The sequence below is a fragment of the Pezoporus occidentalis genome, unplaced genomic scaffold, assembly GCF_034315485.1.
Source record: "Pezoporus occidentalis ecotype Australia unplaced genomic scaffold, CSIRO_AGI_Poc_V1 ctg27, whole genome shotgun sequence".
NCBI classification, from domain to species: Eukaryota; Metazoa; Chordata; class Aves; order Psittaciformes; family Psittacidae; genus Pezoporus; species Pezoporus occidentalis.
Genome location: NW_026914611.1, coordinates 8,328,238 through 8,346,742, shown reverse-complemented (window position 1 = coordinate 8,346,742; position 18,505 = coordinate 8,328,238). Strand labels below are relative to the sequence as shown.

General features: G+C 40.2%; 1 protein-coding gene across 8 annotated transcripts in view; it reads right to left on the bottom strand.

Moving 5' to 3' along the window:
• The window catches only part of FARP1 (FERM, ARH/RhoGEF and pleckstrin domain protein 1), a 220,006-nt gene that overhangs the window by 27,642 nt on the left and 173,859 nt on the right, over nt 1-18,505 (bottom strand). For 6 of the 8 annotated variants that reach the window (XR_009965964.1, XM_062624632.1, XM_062624630.1 and 3 more), the window contains 3 exons: nt 6,303-6,493; nt 4,165-4,254; nt 1,868-2,001 (listed from right to left, as the gene is read on the bottom strand). Coding sequence is in view for 7 of the 8 variants with exons in the window: in XM_062624632.1 (XP_062480616.1) it covers nt 1,868-2,001; nt 4,165-4,254; nt 6,303-6,493 (415 nt within the window). In the remaining variant the exon portion in view is untranslated. The remainder of the gene's footprint in view (nt 1-1,867; nt 2,002-4,164; nt 4,255-6,302; nt 6,494-18,505) is intronic. The other 2 variants (XM_062624631.1, XM_062624629.1) reach the window with 1 other exon arrangement.

The window sequence follows — 18,505 nt, the reverse complement described above, 5'->3', positions numbered from 1 at the left end:
AATTCCCAGTGGCTTTACATGGAAGCACATGTAATAGCTGAGCTGATAAAGTCAGAATGAGGTGCCCAGCTGGGGCAAAGTTACCTCAGCAGAATAATTTCGAACAAATTTGTAATGCAAAGTCACTTCATTGCAGATCAGCACGTTGTATCACAGGGTAACTGCAGTTTAAATATGGTATTAGGAGCCTTAAACTGAGGTTTACCACTCTGTGAAGCCATAGCCTTAGGACACAAGGAAAAGCTGGAAAACAAAAGGCTTACTCAGCTCTAAAAGAAGCTAACTGAAAAGGAGAAACAAAACAAACCCATGGAAAGTCTAAAGCCTGAATATTCTTTCTTTCTTTTAACGCAGCTCCCCACACTTCCTACAATGCCACCTTTCCACAGCGGTCTGTTATTGCAGCATCTTCCAGTTTTTGAAAAACATCACACCTGAACAGGAGGTTGGCACCCACCTGTAGTGCTACCAGCAACCAGAAGGATATAGGGGAAATCTCTGTTTCAACATGTGCCCAAGCAATTAGCACCCAGACAACTCAATAGATTAGACTGCTCTGATAGACAGCAGAACTTGGCCCTTTACTAACTGCATAATTATTTATTTTCTTACCACAAACCCTGAATGCCAACTAGTTGGGGATTATCCTCAACCAGTTGTTAGTCCTACACCATGGTTGGAGAAACAACCACTATTTTATAACATTTGATACTGCCTTATTGGAGTACCTGCAATAAATGTTCTTTACTGGAAAGCAATTAACACCTGTAAAAATCCTGACTGGATTACACCAGTAGCAGCCCAGTGAAAAAAAGGGGAATACTGGCAGAGTTGCTGTGCAGCACTCTGCCTTAAGAGTGACCTTATGTCGAACATCAACCATGGACCCCTGGGAGAGGATGTGAGCTCTAAGAGGCAGTATCACATTCCCCTCACCAGAGAAAACACCCACTAATTCTGGAACTACGCAGGGTGAGTTTGGATAGCACTAGTCTGCAATGTGTTGTGCTCTCAGTCAATGACCATGCTCTTCACAGCACAAGAGCTGAACTCACACACTCTAAGACTGTGTTTTGCTTTTGTTTTGATTAATTAGTTAAAGAGGCATTAAACTGATTAGCACTCATCAGGTCTGCCTGCTCTGCTTTCACGTGGTTTTCCATTGTTACTTTTCTAACCACAAAGCAAAAGTTGGGCTCCCGGCACCAAAGATAGACTACCAAAAAAACCGTCTGCGCACAGCAAGATGATCTAGTCCAGACAGATCTAACCAGAGCAAGAGGGCTTCTGTGTGCTGCCTCTGCTCAGATATCAGTGGTCAAATGAACTAAGAGTCCTCCCAGAAAAGAATTACTCACTCCACAGCTATTTCACAAAAATGCCATGTTTTACTGTCACTATTATGCTAAAGGTAGATAATTTTAAAGTTCAGTGCCCTCTTCCAACACTCTGTCAATTCACAGAGTGCACTGCAGACTGTGAGAGTGTCAAAAATACGGTGCCTGCAGAATGGTCTCTGAAAACCTACACCTGTTTGACAGAATCCTTCTTTATCACTGGTTAGCCTGCTTGCAACATGTTTTTCAGAAGATCTGCCATATAGAAACATTGACATTTGGCAAAAGAAAGCTTCATCCAGGATTATTATCTCATTTGCATATGTCTGTACCCGAGACATCCAAACAACAGAGTTTGTCGAGTAAACACGAACAAAGCATGATTCAATATACCCAGTCTGTTAATAACCAACAGCTGCAACTTTCACATACCTGCCACTACAGTGGAGCACAACAAGTTAGCCAAAAGGGAATGCAAAAACACTCAACTGCATGAAATAACACAGCTAAATAACAAACAACAGTCTTACCACAGAGCAAGTCTCTGCTCAATTTCCTTGAGAAAACCAGCATGAAATTTGTGCAAAGGTTCAAAGTTGGAGAAAATGAGATTTTTCAGTGTTTCAGGCATGCAATCCTCTTGACTCACTGCACTCTGAAACCACTACAAACAAAAAAAAGAAAGCAAAATGATCAGGGGGTGAAATGCAGCAGGTATGATAATTTGCTGTCTTTATACACCTAACCCAGTAAGGACCTCATTTAGCTGGTGCTAAGAATACAACCCAGGCTACCCCTGGCACTCCCGCATGCTGAACTGGTACTCCTATCTGCGCTTAGTTATAAAAGAAACTCCCTTCCCCTTTGCCATCCCTCATCAAATCATGAAAATTCTTTTCATGCCCAAACTGGTTGGTCAATACAAACTGAAGCTGCAAATGCTGTAGGTGCAAGAGAAAGTGTATTGCAACACAACAAAAAAAATATGCTCTGCTTTTTGCTGAGTTCTGTCTGAAATCCCTTTCACAGGAGTTGGTACAGTAAACACTCAAGCCCTTGCTGCTGTGTGCAGCTAGAGAACAGCACAAACTTTGCACAGTGAACAAGTAGAAGGATGGTACTTTCCACCTGCAAGACAAGACAGTAGGAGCAGAAAATAGGAGGGCCAGTCCCAAACACTGTTAAGACTGCAAGAGGTTCCTGCTCAGTTTTGCTCCATATTTTTATTTCACCCTAAGAGACCTATGGGGGATGTAAAGCCATAGGACTAGGGGTCCTGCCAAGGTGGCACAGTCTCTAATCTTCAACATGATAACACTACTACCTCCTGGCTGCCCTGAGGGATTCTAGCTATGTACAGTTGACTTCCAGCAGTGCCTAGAAGGCTGCTGGGACCATAGAAGGCTGTTACAGCAGTGTTGATTGGCACTGACTCAGCTGGAGCTGATCCAGCCCTGAGATAAAGAGAGATCCCTCCCAAGCCTCCCTCTCCCCTGCTTTGTCTCTACAGTGAGCAGAGCTGAGGTTGAAGAACTGCATGCTTACCAAGTCATGCATGACACTTGTTCCTTCTACCTTTTCTAATGACACTGGTTACTCTCAGTGGCTTCCTGGGCCAGTCATCTGTGGAGGACAGCTGATGGGTCTGGTGATTAGCTAAGAGCCACTTGTATGCCTCTTGGTGGCAGAGAAAATACAAATTTGCCTACCACAAGAATAAAGACCAGGGTGGGAAATGAGGTTTAGTTCTGAAGACCTAAAACTTTCTGTTTCTGCAGCCACTGACGAAAGCAGATGAAAAAAGTGTATCTACTGTTGAGACTGCAGCAGTGACCACCGTCCCACAGAACCTGGCCTTTTCCTTTGTTGCCCCCGCTTCACAGAAAGCCAAGGTAAATGGGCAGTGGGACCACAGCTGCCTGTAACAATCATGCTGCTCTAACCCACACTGGCTATATCTCAGCTGGCATCAGTGCAACTGCATCTGCCACGTGGGCTTCTGAAACAGATGAGAAGTTGGGAAGAAGGTGTCCGTGTTTCCCAGCTGGTACCAATGGAGTCTTCTCTGCAGCACGTCCTCTTTACCACAACACTCAATGCAGGACATGGCCATGCACCTCACAGTTTCACACACTGGATTATTAAAGAGCTAGTTGATCTGGAGCTGGAAGCCCTGCTGAAATACCATGAGGGGTTTCGGATCCAGTGCCCTTTTAAAGACAATTGTTATTTAAGGCTAAATCTTGCACACATTACACTTGGAAGTTAAACAAGACTGTTGGTGTGTGTGCAAAGAAGACACATATTTGCCTTGGTGATTTTAACAATCACACCCTGATCAGATGCTATGGATTAGTGACTCATTTAACAGACTGAAGCTGTCTTACTGAAAAGTCAGAATCATTCAAATAGGTCCTCCACAATATTTCATGTTAAATGGAGAGCATTTAATCCAGCACAAAACATTTACACGTCACCCTAGAGAGCTACTTCAGTTTTAAGAGAAGTCATTGAAAACCCACAGGCATTTTTAGTAATTATGACCACAAAGTATGAGAGCAAGAAAAAAAATAACTCAGCTATGTCTCAAGTTCCTCAACCTAATATAGTTTTGTAGTGCATGTTACTAACCACAGTGCAGATCTCTACTCTCTGCTTTTTTATGTTATTTCCTCCTGAGAGCTGTACTCCTGTGCACTGTAGAGACTACCTACAATGCAGAATATGGAAGTAGCATGGGACAGCTAAAATGTTAAATGGAGCAGATGAAATACTACTGCTGACTAGAGATTCACATGTTTCATGAGTAATGCTCAAGTAAACATACCGATGTGATGACTTCAAGGTCCTTCAGGTATGTTCGTTCTGTGGTCGCCGCTTCTTTAGCAATGAAGTAAGCTTTCTCAGTTGGGAATCTCTGCAAATTGCAAACACATTAGGTTCTCATCTGCTTTTATGAAGCTGCTTTCTGTAGGAAAAAACTGCAGACAACAATTGCCAAGAGATTTACAAACTAGTGACCCTTGCTTGTGGTTACTGTGACTCATGCTTGAATGTTCCTAAGCCCTGAAGCCCTGAAAACAATCCTTCATTGCAAACACAAGAGAACAAGCACTTTCTATGGGTTCTTGAAAGACTTTTTTTCTGCCAAGGTGATTACTACAGCTCTGGGGTGCTGAGGCTCCTTTTAGGTTATTCCACACATCCAGAGCAGGATGTATTCTTAAGTTCACAAAGAAATCCTTTGCAAGCTAAATAACCATTTGAATCAAATTTGACAAAATGACAATAATTACTGTCTGATTATTATAAATTTCATCATCACCCATCATTCTGGATAAGAATCCACAGTAAAAATACTCTTAAAAAAGTAAAATCTGTAAGCTTTTCCCATTGTGGCTTGACAATAGTGGGAGAGGGTTAGGGTCTTAGGGTAAATTACAGATTTCAAATTTCAGGAAAAAATCAAAACTAAAACAACAAACCAAACAAAATCTTGTGTTACCCAAGAGGCAAAAGTCATAGAATCACAGACTCACAGAATACCAGGTTGGAAGGTACCTCAAGAATCATCTGGTCCAACCTTTCTAGGCAAAGCATGACCTAGACTGGATGTCCCAACACCCTGTCCAGCTGAATCTTGCAAGTGGCCAGTGTTGAGGAATCCACCACTTTCCTGGGGAGACTATTCCAATGGCTGATTGTTCTCATTGTGAAAAATTGTCCTCTTGTGATCAAGTGGCTTTGATCTCTTAATTTTGAAAGGTCAAAGGACCCCAACTGATCTGCTCTTTGTTGCTCAGGAAGCAAGGAGGAAGAGCAAAACACCCTTAGATCTTCTGCTTCTACATTTCCACCCTGAAGATGCAGAGGATGTGCTAGAAAGGGATGCAAAGTAGATTGTGGGTATTTCCTAGCCAGTATATAACTCCATAGGAACCATCATCAGCTGGCATACACAGCAGTCACTGGCTGCTGTAACTTTGACTGACATAAAGAATCATGAGGCCATTAACTGATTCTTGTTTATTTTTCTTCTCAAATTTCTCTCATACCTTGCTAACTCTGCACAGTGGGAAAAAGGGATCTTCCTTACGTATGCTCCCATTTTCCAACAAAGCCATCTGAGTTCCTACCCTCTTCCTATTGAGATGCTCAGGCAACAGAAGGACAAGATCAAGCCCCTTGCCCAGCAGTACAGCAGAGAGAAGCCAACAGGCATCCAGAATAACCTGGCACAGACAGAATTATTTCTATCTTCTAAAAGCAGTGTTGGATGTGATGCTCCCATATGGCTCTGCTGCAATGACAGGGCTGAGCCAAACTCTTCCTGCTGAACGCTTCCGGCTGTGGCTCAAAGACAGCGTTTTCAACTCCTACAATCAAATGCTCAAAGTGGTGGTCCCAGTAGAGACAGACTGTAAAGCCTGGGTTGGACACTTCTGCTCAACGCCGTGTCTTTTCCCTCTGTCACCTGGATATTTTCTCTCCAACAACACACTGTTTTGTTACAACAAACTACCGAACTCCACTCCTTAAAAACAAGCTGGATTTATAGCAGACCCTGTCAAAACATGCTTTTAAAGTTCCAAGCAATAGGACTGGCCCAGATTTATCCCACACTGAACTTAGGGACACAGAGCTACCTATATTCTCTCTCCTGTTTAAAAAGGAGCTGGGGCCCTAATTCCTTCACCTCTGCTCAGGAGAATGAATCCAGGGCACGGAGCCCTCAGCTAAAGCAGTGCTGTGGTTCTGGCCTGACCTGCTCCAAACTGTGAATTTGGCCTCAGGAGCACAGGGATGCTCTTGGAAACACCGTGGCTAAGGACAGCAGATACCAAGTCACCCAATTTGACTTATCTGTGTGAATCCTATAGCTGTAGGGGTCTAGATATTAGTCACTTCGACCAACAGCAGTAGCCACAACACAACATGGAGAAGAAACCCAAGGCTCTGCCTTACCTTTTTCTTGACCTCTTCCTCATCATCAGTCCTGATGCATGATGGGTCATTCAGCAAAGGGCTGATCAAGGGAGATGGCTGCTTGGCATCAGGGCTCAAGTTTGGAGATAAAGACATGTTTGCTACCGATGGGCCTCCTTGGGAATTGATGGAGAGCTCTGAAAGGTGAGGGCTGCCAGTCAGAGAACCTGCTAAAAGAAGGGTAAAAGAGAAATCAGTTAGGACAAGTTCTTTCTAGAAAGTACCAAAAGGAATTAAGTTGCAGTATGTGAAATTACACTATAAGACACAGGCATCAGGGTCCTCAAACTAGTTCAAATGGACTTGAAGCCAGAGAATGTGCATCCACTTGTATTAACCAAGGGACTGGAGCATTTTTTTAGCTGATAAAACTGGCTGAAATTAGTGTCTCTGTAGGGAAGGGATCAAGGCATACATGACTGGCTGCAATATTTACTGCTAAACATCAAATTAGTATCAAATTTTTCACTACTGTAATCCACTCTATGAAAAAGAATAAATACAACAGTAAGGGAGTCACTCTAGGAGTGTCATTCTTTCTAACGAAGTAGAACTGCAAAGACTCAAATCATTATTTCATATGGAGCTATAGGACACAAGTTAGAACAAAATTATCTAATGGAAGTCTAGAGAAAAAGAAACTACGACTTTCTACAGCAATGTTGCTGCTAAAACCAGTCTGATCTAACATGAAAGAAGAAAACTACTAGTTCCCCAATTTCTACACACAACACAAGTATGTATATTATACCTTGTAGGTCTTTCCATGCTCCTCTGATTGTTTGGGATGGAAATGCTAGCATTACATTTACATAAGAAAAGCAATACTTTTAATGCACAAAGAATGACATCTTCAGATTATCACAGATATAAAGTCCCATTTAGTTTTGGATTAAAAATATTAAAGAATCAGACAATTAATTACACTTCCATGGATTTATATACACTACATAAAATATAACTGAAATTAGCATTTTGTTTTCTGGGAGGCAGCCAGACTACTGACTGCACAAAGGAAAGAATTTGCCAAAAATGCTCAATGCTTTCCCAGTTATCCCCTCCTCCAAACCTCTGAAAATCTAAACCTGTTTTAGAGGATGGATCTGTTATGTGGAAGAACATTTACAGTCAGTAGCGTTTTGGCATCATACATCAAAATCCAACCCCAAAAATGTGACAGGTTCCTGATTACCTCAGCTAATAGGCTGTCTAGGACTAAATGTAAACCACATACATTGCCATATATAATTACGGTCACACACATTTTACTATCATGTGTTTATGCCCTCCCTAGATTATGATAAGTAAGTGTTCCTGCTGCTACAACACAGCTGAGGTACTCTAGTATACATAGGCACCAATAAATGTAATTAGGCCAGTAATAAAACCTATTTATTTTATGGAAGAACTCAATATTTATTCCTAGAACATGAATGCTTTCAAATTCCAAACCAGTTCATGTTTATATATCATTCCTTTGAGAAAGAGAAGGAAAAAAACAATACAGTTATCAGTTTATGTAATCATGACAGTTATGTAGCCTATTATAAATCAAAGTCAAAGCAGTACTTGTCTGAAATAAATGTCTGTATTATTACAGCTAGCAAGAAAGGATTTCCCAACAGTTTCACACTAAATCAATGTTCAGTGAAATTTGAGAAAATGCCACAGCTTGTTACACAAATGTCAATTTTATTGACACTAGCACACAACTGTATACAGTGTTTTCAAAAGAAATGGAATTCATCATTGAGAAATAGTGAAACAGATTAATAGCAAGGTTGTAAAGTTTAAAGTACTTAACTACATTACAAAAGACATAAGAAAAGTTGTATCACCTCAAACGTGGAAACAAATTCTGGCACTATGTCTGTCATATGACAGTGAATAAATGATTTGCACCTCTGTGAGAAGTTCACAGGCATTATAGTCTAGAAGTTAAGTAGCACCTATCTGTGATAGACAGATATAGATATATTGACATATCTATCTACCTATTTATAATCCTAGATCTAACTTCTAATGTACTGGAATTTTTATCAGTACAACTCAAGTATTTCAAACTACAGAATATCAAATGGATAATGGATTAAAAAGATTTCCTAACCTACTCTTGGAACACATGACTTGGGAAAAGTATTATGGAAAGTATCACAAAAAGTGTGCCTGGTGGTTCACAGCATTGAATATACACCCCACTGATTAAACACTTGCACATCAATACATCATTGACATTCTCAAAGTTACTTTGCAGCAAGCTGAAATGCTACATCCTCCTTTCTGGTATCAATATGGACATGAGCAGTGACCAAAGCCAACCACCACCACCTGCAAGCAAGAGCTCAGTTAGACCCCATCTGCCAATACGCTGAACAAGTGAAAATTAAAGCTAGGTATAACAAAGCGGCCTCAAAATGCTGTTACATTAGTACATTCTAGGGTTGAATTACAATCAACACATCCAAAAAGATTAACACATTGGATGTTGTCCTGGCAAAGGTGGGAAAAAACCTCATTCTGCTGTGAGAAAGTAAGTCAGGCAGAAATGAAAATGGAAGGTCTTCTCTCCCCCAGCTCAAATCAATCAGGACAAGTGTCATGCTGATGGGTTATAGCAATGCTGCAAAGTGACATTCTCTTTTTCATGGAGGAACAAATAACCTGCATTAACCAAATCGTCTTTTCTCAGAGTTTCATCTGACCTCCTGTCACGTAAGAGTATATTCATATATGCTCTACTCATCAACTACATACACTTCAGAATATAAGCAGAAGAAGAAGGGAGACCAATCTTATTTACAAGGTATTGAAATGTCTCACATTTTACCCTAAAGGGTTCATTGACTGACAGGCAATTATTAGTAATGTCAGTTGCCAGATTCAAGTGGTACTGCACAACACATTGGAGGCCTAAAAGGTTTGCAGCTAGTAACATGGAGTTGTCATTGCTTGTATATGATTTTATTTAGTTTCAGACTTGGGCCATCTTTCAAATATAATGGAGCCAGCTATATACACATAAACCAAGAGACAAGTACAAAAGGATGTTTACCAAAGGGTTGCTTAAGCACATGCTAAAATGACATCCTTGGTGGAGTGGATAGGAACTAAGCACTTGCTTTAATTCTTATCTGAGCTTGGGATTAGGAAGAGAAACGAACAGTGGCTGATGACTGGCAATAATGAGATACACTTTACCACGGTATGGCAGATTAGCCCATCAATGCCAAAGTACCTGGAGCAGTCCTTAGTTCCACTGAGCTAGTTTACTCTCCAGGCACTGGGAAAGGTGCTACAGCAGGGAAGGTGACAGAAAAAGTAAACCTTGATTGAAAGCTAATGTGAAAAACAAAAAGAGAACAACAATGGCATTTTACATGGCCATGAAACTATGGGTTATTGTCCTACCTTTACACGTGCCTCATCCCTCTCCATCAATACACATGTTCCATGTGCTAAGTAAAATGAAGCCAGTGGCTAAAATCAAACACGTAATACCTATGCCTCTGTCAAAACACACATCACAGTTACATGCTACAATATGGTGGAGCGCTGGAGTGGGGTGCCCAGCCAGAGAAGGACAGGCTAAGTTCTCTGCCTGACTGGCCAACTGTGATCCATCCCACTGGCACTATGTGCTTTACTCTAGGCTTGCACCATGCACAGATGTTAACCCATAGGAACCCATGCCGAGGTTGGTGCCTACAGAGCCTTGGACTGGCTGAGCTATACTGCTTTAAAACACAGCTAGTACCAGGAAAAAAAAAAGAGTTCAAATCAGTACTTTTCAGTTGATGAAGAAAGTCAGTTCAAATCATAGGTAAGCTGAATTGCCTGCTGCTTTGTTGATTACGTCGACAGCATAAGATGATCTGAAATGCCTGGCTGATGACTTTCACCTAGCATGGGTGGGCTCCCCTCTTTGTCAGGAAGACAAATGGGACTCTGTATCCTGAAGATACTCCTCCTCTACGCCTTTTCTCCCGAAACTGCTGAGTAACAAACTACAGACACTTAGTGTTCTGCCTCTGCTTCAGAAGTTCCTATTCCCTACACACTGTTTTAACAGTGAGGAAGAGTACAGCAGTGTTAAGATGCTCCTGGGTATGTTCCTCCTCTATGGAGTCCCAAGAAGTAAAAATGACTCAATTATGGGAACTGAGAGGAAGCATCAACCATTGCTGAAGGTGACTGAGATTCTGCTGGAAAACTTCATGTACAGCTACAGTGCTCACTAACTCAACTGTTAAGGTTTATATTGCTCTTAAGGTTTATAGGTTTATTACAAATTTAAACGTATTAAGAGCCAGAAAAGCACCTTTTTTAATACCTGGAATGCTGCAGGGCTTGTTCTCTCTTAAGCCTGCTCCACAACCTGCTCTGCAGTCAGTAGAAGCTTGTGACATCCAGATCCCCGTTACTCTGCTTTAATGGCAGATCAGTGCTTTCTAAACTCCAGTCTGAAAGATGAAACCCAAGTTGTTGCCCTTTTGTGTTTTGCATTACTGAGCATACAACTTATGAAGGCTTTTTAATAGGAAAGTATCTGACAGAGCTGCCGCTGCTGTGACCACACAGGTCTAGCTTAATTTTCCATAGTCACAGTGGTTGCATGTTTCTAATTTCGAACTAAAAAGTTTTGTTCAGAGAAAGAAGCATAGTACAAAATGACATGGGGGACAGATAACACCAGATGAAGTGGCAGAAATTTTCATATGCACTTCACCAATGACTGAAGTACCTTAGATTGGAGAAGAGTTTAATAAGGGTGTCTATCCCTTCTCTCCCCAGCTGTGAACCAGGCACAGCTGTGCTGCTGAGCTAACAAGAGTTATTGGATGGAGATTCTGCATTGTTCTCCCACAATACGAGAACAAAATCCACTGACTGCCATGAAAGCTTGAGGGGGACTAGTTCATCAAGCTGCACTCTTCCCCATTATACAGAACAAGCTGGAGTGCTGGATACAGATTGTTAGAATTAAAAGATCTTGAAAAGTAACTATACATCAGCCGTAAATTTATGTACAAATACCCCTGTATGCGGTACCAAAGAATCTGGGGAAGAACGTGAATTAAAAACAACTCGGGAAGAGAGTTTCATGTCACACATAACCAGTAACTCTGCCTGGCTTGAAGAGGAACATGACAGGGAGAAAGGTTTGCATTTGACTTCACAGCTTCAAAATGCATGCCCATGGCAGGAGTGGCAGGGATTTGGGAGAATGGTGCACTCTTTCAATGAACCAATTCGCTCATATTTAGAACAAAGCATCAGCCAGCAAATGGACAGAACAATTAAACCAGTGACAGTTTTACAGCAAAATACCAGTTAGAATGAGTAAAAGCCTTCAGTACAGGTAAAATTAAAAATAATAATTAAAAAAAATTAATTCCATGCATACACAGTTAAATGGCTTGACATGCTTATAGTCTCATCAAGCTTGGTGTTGGTTTAGTAGCCAGAAACCTCTCCAGTTGGTAAAGGTCCATGCTTTATTGGTATACTGCGGTTTTAGACAGTGGTGAGTGTGAAATCAGACAGTAACTGCTGTCAGCCTACATCAGGGTATACTTGCATCTTAAGAACAAAGAGTGAACAATACAGCCTGGGAAGAATACAAGGTCACTGGGCATCAGTCCTTTGTCTAGCCTTGATCCTTCCAGACAGAAATAGAGCAACCTATAGAAGGATTCCCTGATGTACCCAGAGCTAGGGCTGGTTTGCTTTTGTTTCTTTGCCTTTAAACCAACTTGACATAGTGCTACAAAAGAACTGAAAATGTTCAGCCCCCATGTAAGATTATGCCACAGATACTGTCCATTTCATCAAGACATCTCCCCAAGACTGCAGTGATCCTGCTTACATGAGCTATGGCAGACAGACTCCATCATCACTGGGTGCAGCCTTCATTAGGAAATGAAGGGCAATTCGGCTGTGCTCAATGGAGCTCAAATGCCCAGGAAAACAGACCTTCTTCCCCCCTCCCTCCACTCTCCTGCTCCTTAACAATGTGTTGTTTCTCAATTTGAGACTCACAACCTGGTGGGGGTTTTCTCCAGTTCTGAGGTGAGGAGTGCTCTATAAGACAGGATTACTGTATTAAGAGGAATTAGGTACTCCCAATACAAATAGGTATTTCTGCAGTAAAAGGACATTGAGACAGTGCTCCAAACAATGCAAGGAACAGAAGATACACCATGCTTTGAGGATAGACAGAACATTGAAAAGGCTTCTTCTCCCAGAGAGGTACATGCTGACAAAACAGTGCATACAATGAAACAAAAAATGTTTATCTTTAAACGGTATTAAACAAATGACAAAAATGAGAATGAAGTCCCCAGCATTTTCAATTTTAAAAATTAATTTTAACTATTGAGATTTATTTAAAAAAATCTATGCATGTGCACACACAGAAATCAGGAAAGGGCTGGATAAGTGAAACACTGCCAAGCTTATGAACTTTGTTAGTGGGCCCAGGTGAGTTTCTTAGCAGGAAACGGGAAAAATATGGATTCAGCTAATCAAAGATTTGTAAGTGCTTTATGGAAAGGCAACAGTCATGAGCTCTAACATTCACTGAACTGAACAGAAAGACCAACCTCTGATCTTACTGTAAACCATCAAAGGAAAAAACCCTGTTTTCTTCTCAAAACAGGATTTGCAGCATTTTAAAGCAAGCATCTAATCTAATTTTACAAGCCTGAAAGCTCTTGAATAAGAAAGCATTCATTTTCTTTCAACCTTCCATACTCAGTCTATGACAGCTGTATCATTACTGTCTTTAGAGTTAATTTTTATCAGTAGGAACTCTGGGTTTTTATGGCTCTCAGGAGCCAAAACTTTACCAAAACCCCATCAATTAAAATTATACCTTAAAACTCTAATGATTCTAGAGCAAACTAAGTATTTACCATCATGTCATGTAGACTCATGATTCTAAGGTCTTTACCCCCCTTAGTGTAATAACACCATCTCTTATTGTGAAAAACATGCCTGTGAATACACAGCTCAGCCAGGCACACAGGCTTTAAAGATCTCTTAACATTTAAAATGAAGTGCTCACTGCTTTTAATGACAAACAAGATAAAACAAGCTTATTCTACATGCTCTTTATAGACCACAGATTTAGAACAGAAGACAAAATACTCTATAAAGAACTGCTACATGTCACCCAAACTAGGCTTCTTATTCATAAAAAGCCTTTGAGTTTTAAGTAGAAATTCTGCATTTTAAAATGTCAATGGCACCACACAGCCTACCACACGGAGGAATGCAGAAGATGCCTTTGCTCAGGATCCACACGTTGCACAAGAATTATTTTCCTTATAAATATAAGTAAATAAGATACATGCCCTTGTCTAGGCTTATTTCAGCAACTAAAGAAGTTACTGAAATAGAGGCAGAAAGATTTTGTAAATTCTGATTTCCTAAGATTTAAACTTCCTTCCTTTCTAGAAACTGACAGCACGGCCAAAATTTTCTCGTAAAGCAGCTTGACTGAAACCAGAGTTTGCTGCTACTCACATTTGAGAAAGGTTACACACTCTAATCTTTGGTGCCTCCTGATGTTAACACCGTGCATCAGACACAAAACCCCAAAACCTTCATCATCAAGTAGGAGACAGCAACAAACAACTGGGTTTCTGACAAAAGGACTGTTGGCCTATCACTTGTGTCTCACAGCAGGGTAACAGAAGAAAGGTGTACATATAAAAAACTGTTCAAGAAGATTTGCTTTCCTTCCTATATTTAGGGTCTTTCTTATTTGGTATGGAGAAGAGGATTTATCCCCTAAATGAAGAGGAAAGAGGTGCGCTAAAATGTACAGAAAATGCCTTAAGAAACTACACTGTTCAGAGACAGAAGCATTACTGGAAGACTAAAAGGGACTTCAGCTTCCTTCACTTTATACATGCTTGAACAGAGAACCTTGTGCCTTCACACTCACAGCCCTTCCAGCTGATACAAACCCCACTGATGAATGAGGTGGATCTCCAGTCGTCCACGTCCTTGTCCACAAAAGTAAGTGATAGCCAACTCCTTCACACACATGTGGAGGTCAGGAAAAAAGTTGGACTGTTAATTTGTTTTTCAACATTACAAGTTAAATTGCAGCAATTAAAATTTCATTCTTAGGTCACCTCTGACAGCAGCCTAATGCCTCATTATGACAAATAAGTCTCTTTAAACAAACATGGTATTTGACAGAATTTAGAGATCAGACATCCTTTCTTCTCCTGAAGAACTGTTCCAGAAATAGCCACAATTCATGCTAATTGCACATAAATCATACTGATGAGATCTGAATCACTGCTATCAATATTCAAAATCAGGTCTATTACCAGAGCTCAACTGACCAACACAATTCTTGCTCTCTATACCCTAAGGAACTACTGGGGCTTTAAACTCTCAGGAAAAGGGTGGAAAGCATGCTGTGCCAAAGGGAACTTTAAATAAATAAGGCTAGACATTTTCAGTGTGTTTAAGGTATTTCCTGTTCTCTTTTCTTTTGTCTTCCCAACCCTGGAGCCCTCCAGAAGAAACTTCAATTATGGAGATAATATGTGTGCGTTTATTGTGGGACAGAAGACAACATAATTTAAAACATTTCTGCTTCTTTAGTGAAGAAAAGGAGAAGCTATAAACAGGTCTTAGATCTGTCTAACCCATTTTCCATTTGACTTTCTCTGGTCACCACCAAATAATTGCATGCACATCTGTACATGCAATCTGTACCTGTGTAAGAGGCCAGATAGGAACTTCTGGTGTGAATGTTACCGCTTCAGAATGAACACAGCTGCTTCAACTAATAAAAGCTGTTCCAAAAACATCTGTGCAAACAGAAACCAGCCCTACAAATACTCAAGAAGGTCCTAAATAACTCTCGTGTAATAATACTCTCCTCACTAACTGAACTAATTTGCAAACCACTGTTTTTTCACTGTTTGCTAAGTCCTAATGATTAGGTTCAGCATCGCTAATGCTCCTGTCAAGAAAATTCTGTCTGATTTTGCATGCCCTTTAATCTTGAAGCAAACTGGTAGATTGATTTAATTTTTCAAATTATTATCATGCAACTCTTTGATTATGCTTGGGCAACATGGTCTAGTGTGAGGCGTCCCTGTCCATGGCACTGGGGTTGGAATTAGATGATCTTAAGGTCCTTTCCAACCATCCTATGATTCCGTGCTCATCTATCTACTCTACAACTGATCTCAACTCCCTCTAGCTCACATAATGTACACTCAAATACAGCAAACCTAAAAACCTTCAGCTACATATTGACATTTTCTTAGCTACAGAACTGTCTCTTCCAGTTTTTCTTCAATGTAATTTGCATATAGTGTACACTGCAATGGTTAATGGGTTAACTATGCACTAGGCATTTGCAGCACTAGGTACAAATCATCTTCAGAGAACACCCCTGTCCATCATGCACAAGGATTACGTTTGCTAAAGGATACGGTCTTAAATCGAAAACAATGTAGTCTAGGCCATTCAGATATCAATTACTCAAATCTCCATACCAGCAATATCCTATGTACTTCCTAGCTCCTACATCAACTTGCCACTATCCACATTTCCTTCAGCTGGCCAAATTTATTGTCAAATTTTACATCTCAGGTCACTGAGGAAAACTAGCTTCTAGGAAAGGCTGATTTGAAAAACAAAACCCCTCCACAAGAAGATCCCAACAGGACGTAGCAAGTTTGAGCTGCTGCTGGGTTGGAAGAAACTCAGAATTGTCTGACACAACTTTTCTATTGTCATTGCAGAACATGACTGAAAGTTATCAGGTAGTTGGAATAGCAAAGAAAGAATCAGAGTGCCTTTTATCCATAGACTAACTACACCTATACATTATCTTGGGACAAACCCATAAACTGCCTTTGCAACTAGTTTCCACATTCATCCAACTACATGGACAGAGTTGGCTCAGCACAACGATAAGCCATCTAGGCAGCCCAGCAACAGGCTTCCTCCACATCCTCTGGTAAGACAGGAGATGGGCAACTCAGGACTACTCATCTACAGCGGACGTAGCTGCTTGATCTTGCTGGGATATTCGGCTCCCTCATTTGTAGGAACTGCTTAAGGATATCTGGGCATTGATGGGTATGGGATTTAAACATTAATTATTGAGAATAAAAGATTTAGAACAGTGAATCAGAAGTACTATCAGCCACACTCCAAAATCTACTGGAACTGGTGGGAGAATCAAATCTTTTACTTAATCTATAACTACCTCTGTTACACTTGAGACACAGGTATGCTTAGACCACTGCTGTTGATCCATGTATGTAGATTAATCAATGCTTGCAATGACTAAGTTGAATTGACTGGCTCCTCTTCCCATCTCATCCTTAGTCCGTTGTGAACCATCTCATCTGTAGTCCTCCTCCAAAGGCTTCTGTTCTTTCCTGCAAGGTCTTTCTGTATTTGTCCTACAGAAACAAACTACCAGATGGGTTCTAAGGGACCTGATCCTATGTGAAAACATCAGTTTAAAACTGCTCTCACAATTCTTGGCAAGCGCTCAGATATGAACCACATGTCTGGTGAAGGAATTTGGCCCACAGATTGTTTTTAATTAAATGCTTGTCAACTGATATTAGATGGAACTTCAGTGGCATAAGAATGCTGCAGAAATGATTCATCCTCAACGAAACTATTTCCTATGTAATTTACAAACTTCATTTCTTCAAACTGGGAGAATTTCACATGTGTTGAAACAACAACCACTTAAACAGTTAAAGTCAAAAAAATGCCAGATGACAGAAAACAGCCAGAGAAAAATCCTCATATTTCATTTTTGAGGATAGTATTCAAACAGGAAAGTAATAAAAGCTGTTGAGGTACTTCATTAGAAACCAGGCTAACTCCAGCTACCATTAAGTCTGTTCTTATAAAATTATAAATCCATTATCCTTGTAGGCATATGAGACAAAAAGTCAGGCCTGAAAATAGTATCTGAAAGGATGCAAAATAGTAAACAACACTTTCATATTCACTTAAATCCAAACAATATGAAACCTATTCACTTTTCCTAAGCAGCAGAAATGACTGCAAATCCTTTTTGCTGAAAATCCATTATCTGAACTGTAATTTTACTGGCTAACAAAGCAATTAAGCCATCTGTCCAGACTGTTAGTACCTTACTATATAACTACTGGTACTTTTGCTACACAGGCAGCAAAAAAAACCCACAACCCAAATCAAAAGAAGACTCATGCACCCACTCCTCAACCTCATGCTATCTGTCAATGCAGGCTTCAACTACTTATATTTCATCTTAAATATTGAGAAGTTCAAGGCAATTATTTTACAGCTGTACTAAATCCAAAACATAAACCATCTTCTTTTAGAATAATATACAAGTAAGCTTACCCATAATTACCAATCTCGTTGTTTCTTGATTCATGCTTTAAACTACAGGAACAAACAAGAGCATTCCCTGTCACCAAAGTATCACTGTCTAAAGAGACGCTTTACATCTTCCAGTTCAAAAATGAGGTATCTAATCTTTAAAAAAACCTAACACACTAAAGGAGATGAGCAGGTTAGAACTTATATTTACACAAAGTATATTTTACTGCAAAAAAGTTAGGTATATAACAAGACATGCCTAACTACTGTAGGTATCTTTTTAAATATCCTTCACTCAGATTAACCTCTTAAAGTGTGCATAGACCAAGGCAGTAGAAAAATTAAAAAGAATTCTTATATTATTATTTTTGTAAAAACAATCTTCAAAATTCTATATGGCCTAGATTTATGAATTCCTGTAACTTATTCATCAGTACTTATGTGGGTAGACCATTATCGCTGCATGCATGCACTGCATGATGCAGATCACTGCAAGTGACCTGCATTTCTGTCAATGCTTTTGTTCATCACTTAAAATTCACAGATTTAGTTCCACTCCCCCACAAGAAAAATATATGAAAGTTGAAAGTAAGGCCAGTGTTACAGAGAACATCTTGTCTCCCGGCTCTAATAACTGCAGGACACCTTCTATACAGGAGACCTTTTATCTGAATTTCCTTAATTAACTCAAGAAACTATAATCAGATTTTATTAGGATACAGCCTTAATTCTCAATACTTTGAGCACGTGAATTGGAAGTTTACAAAGAATTATTCAGTCTGTCTTTCTGCACATGGGCCAAAATCTCACTA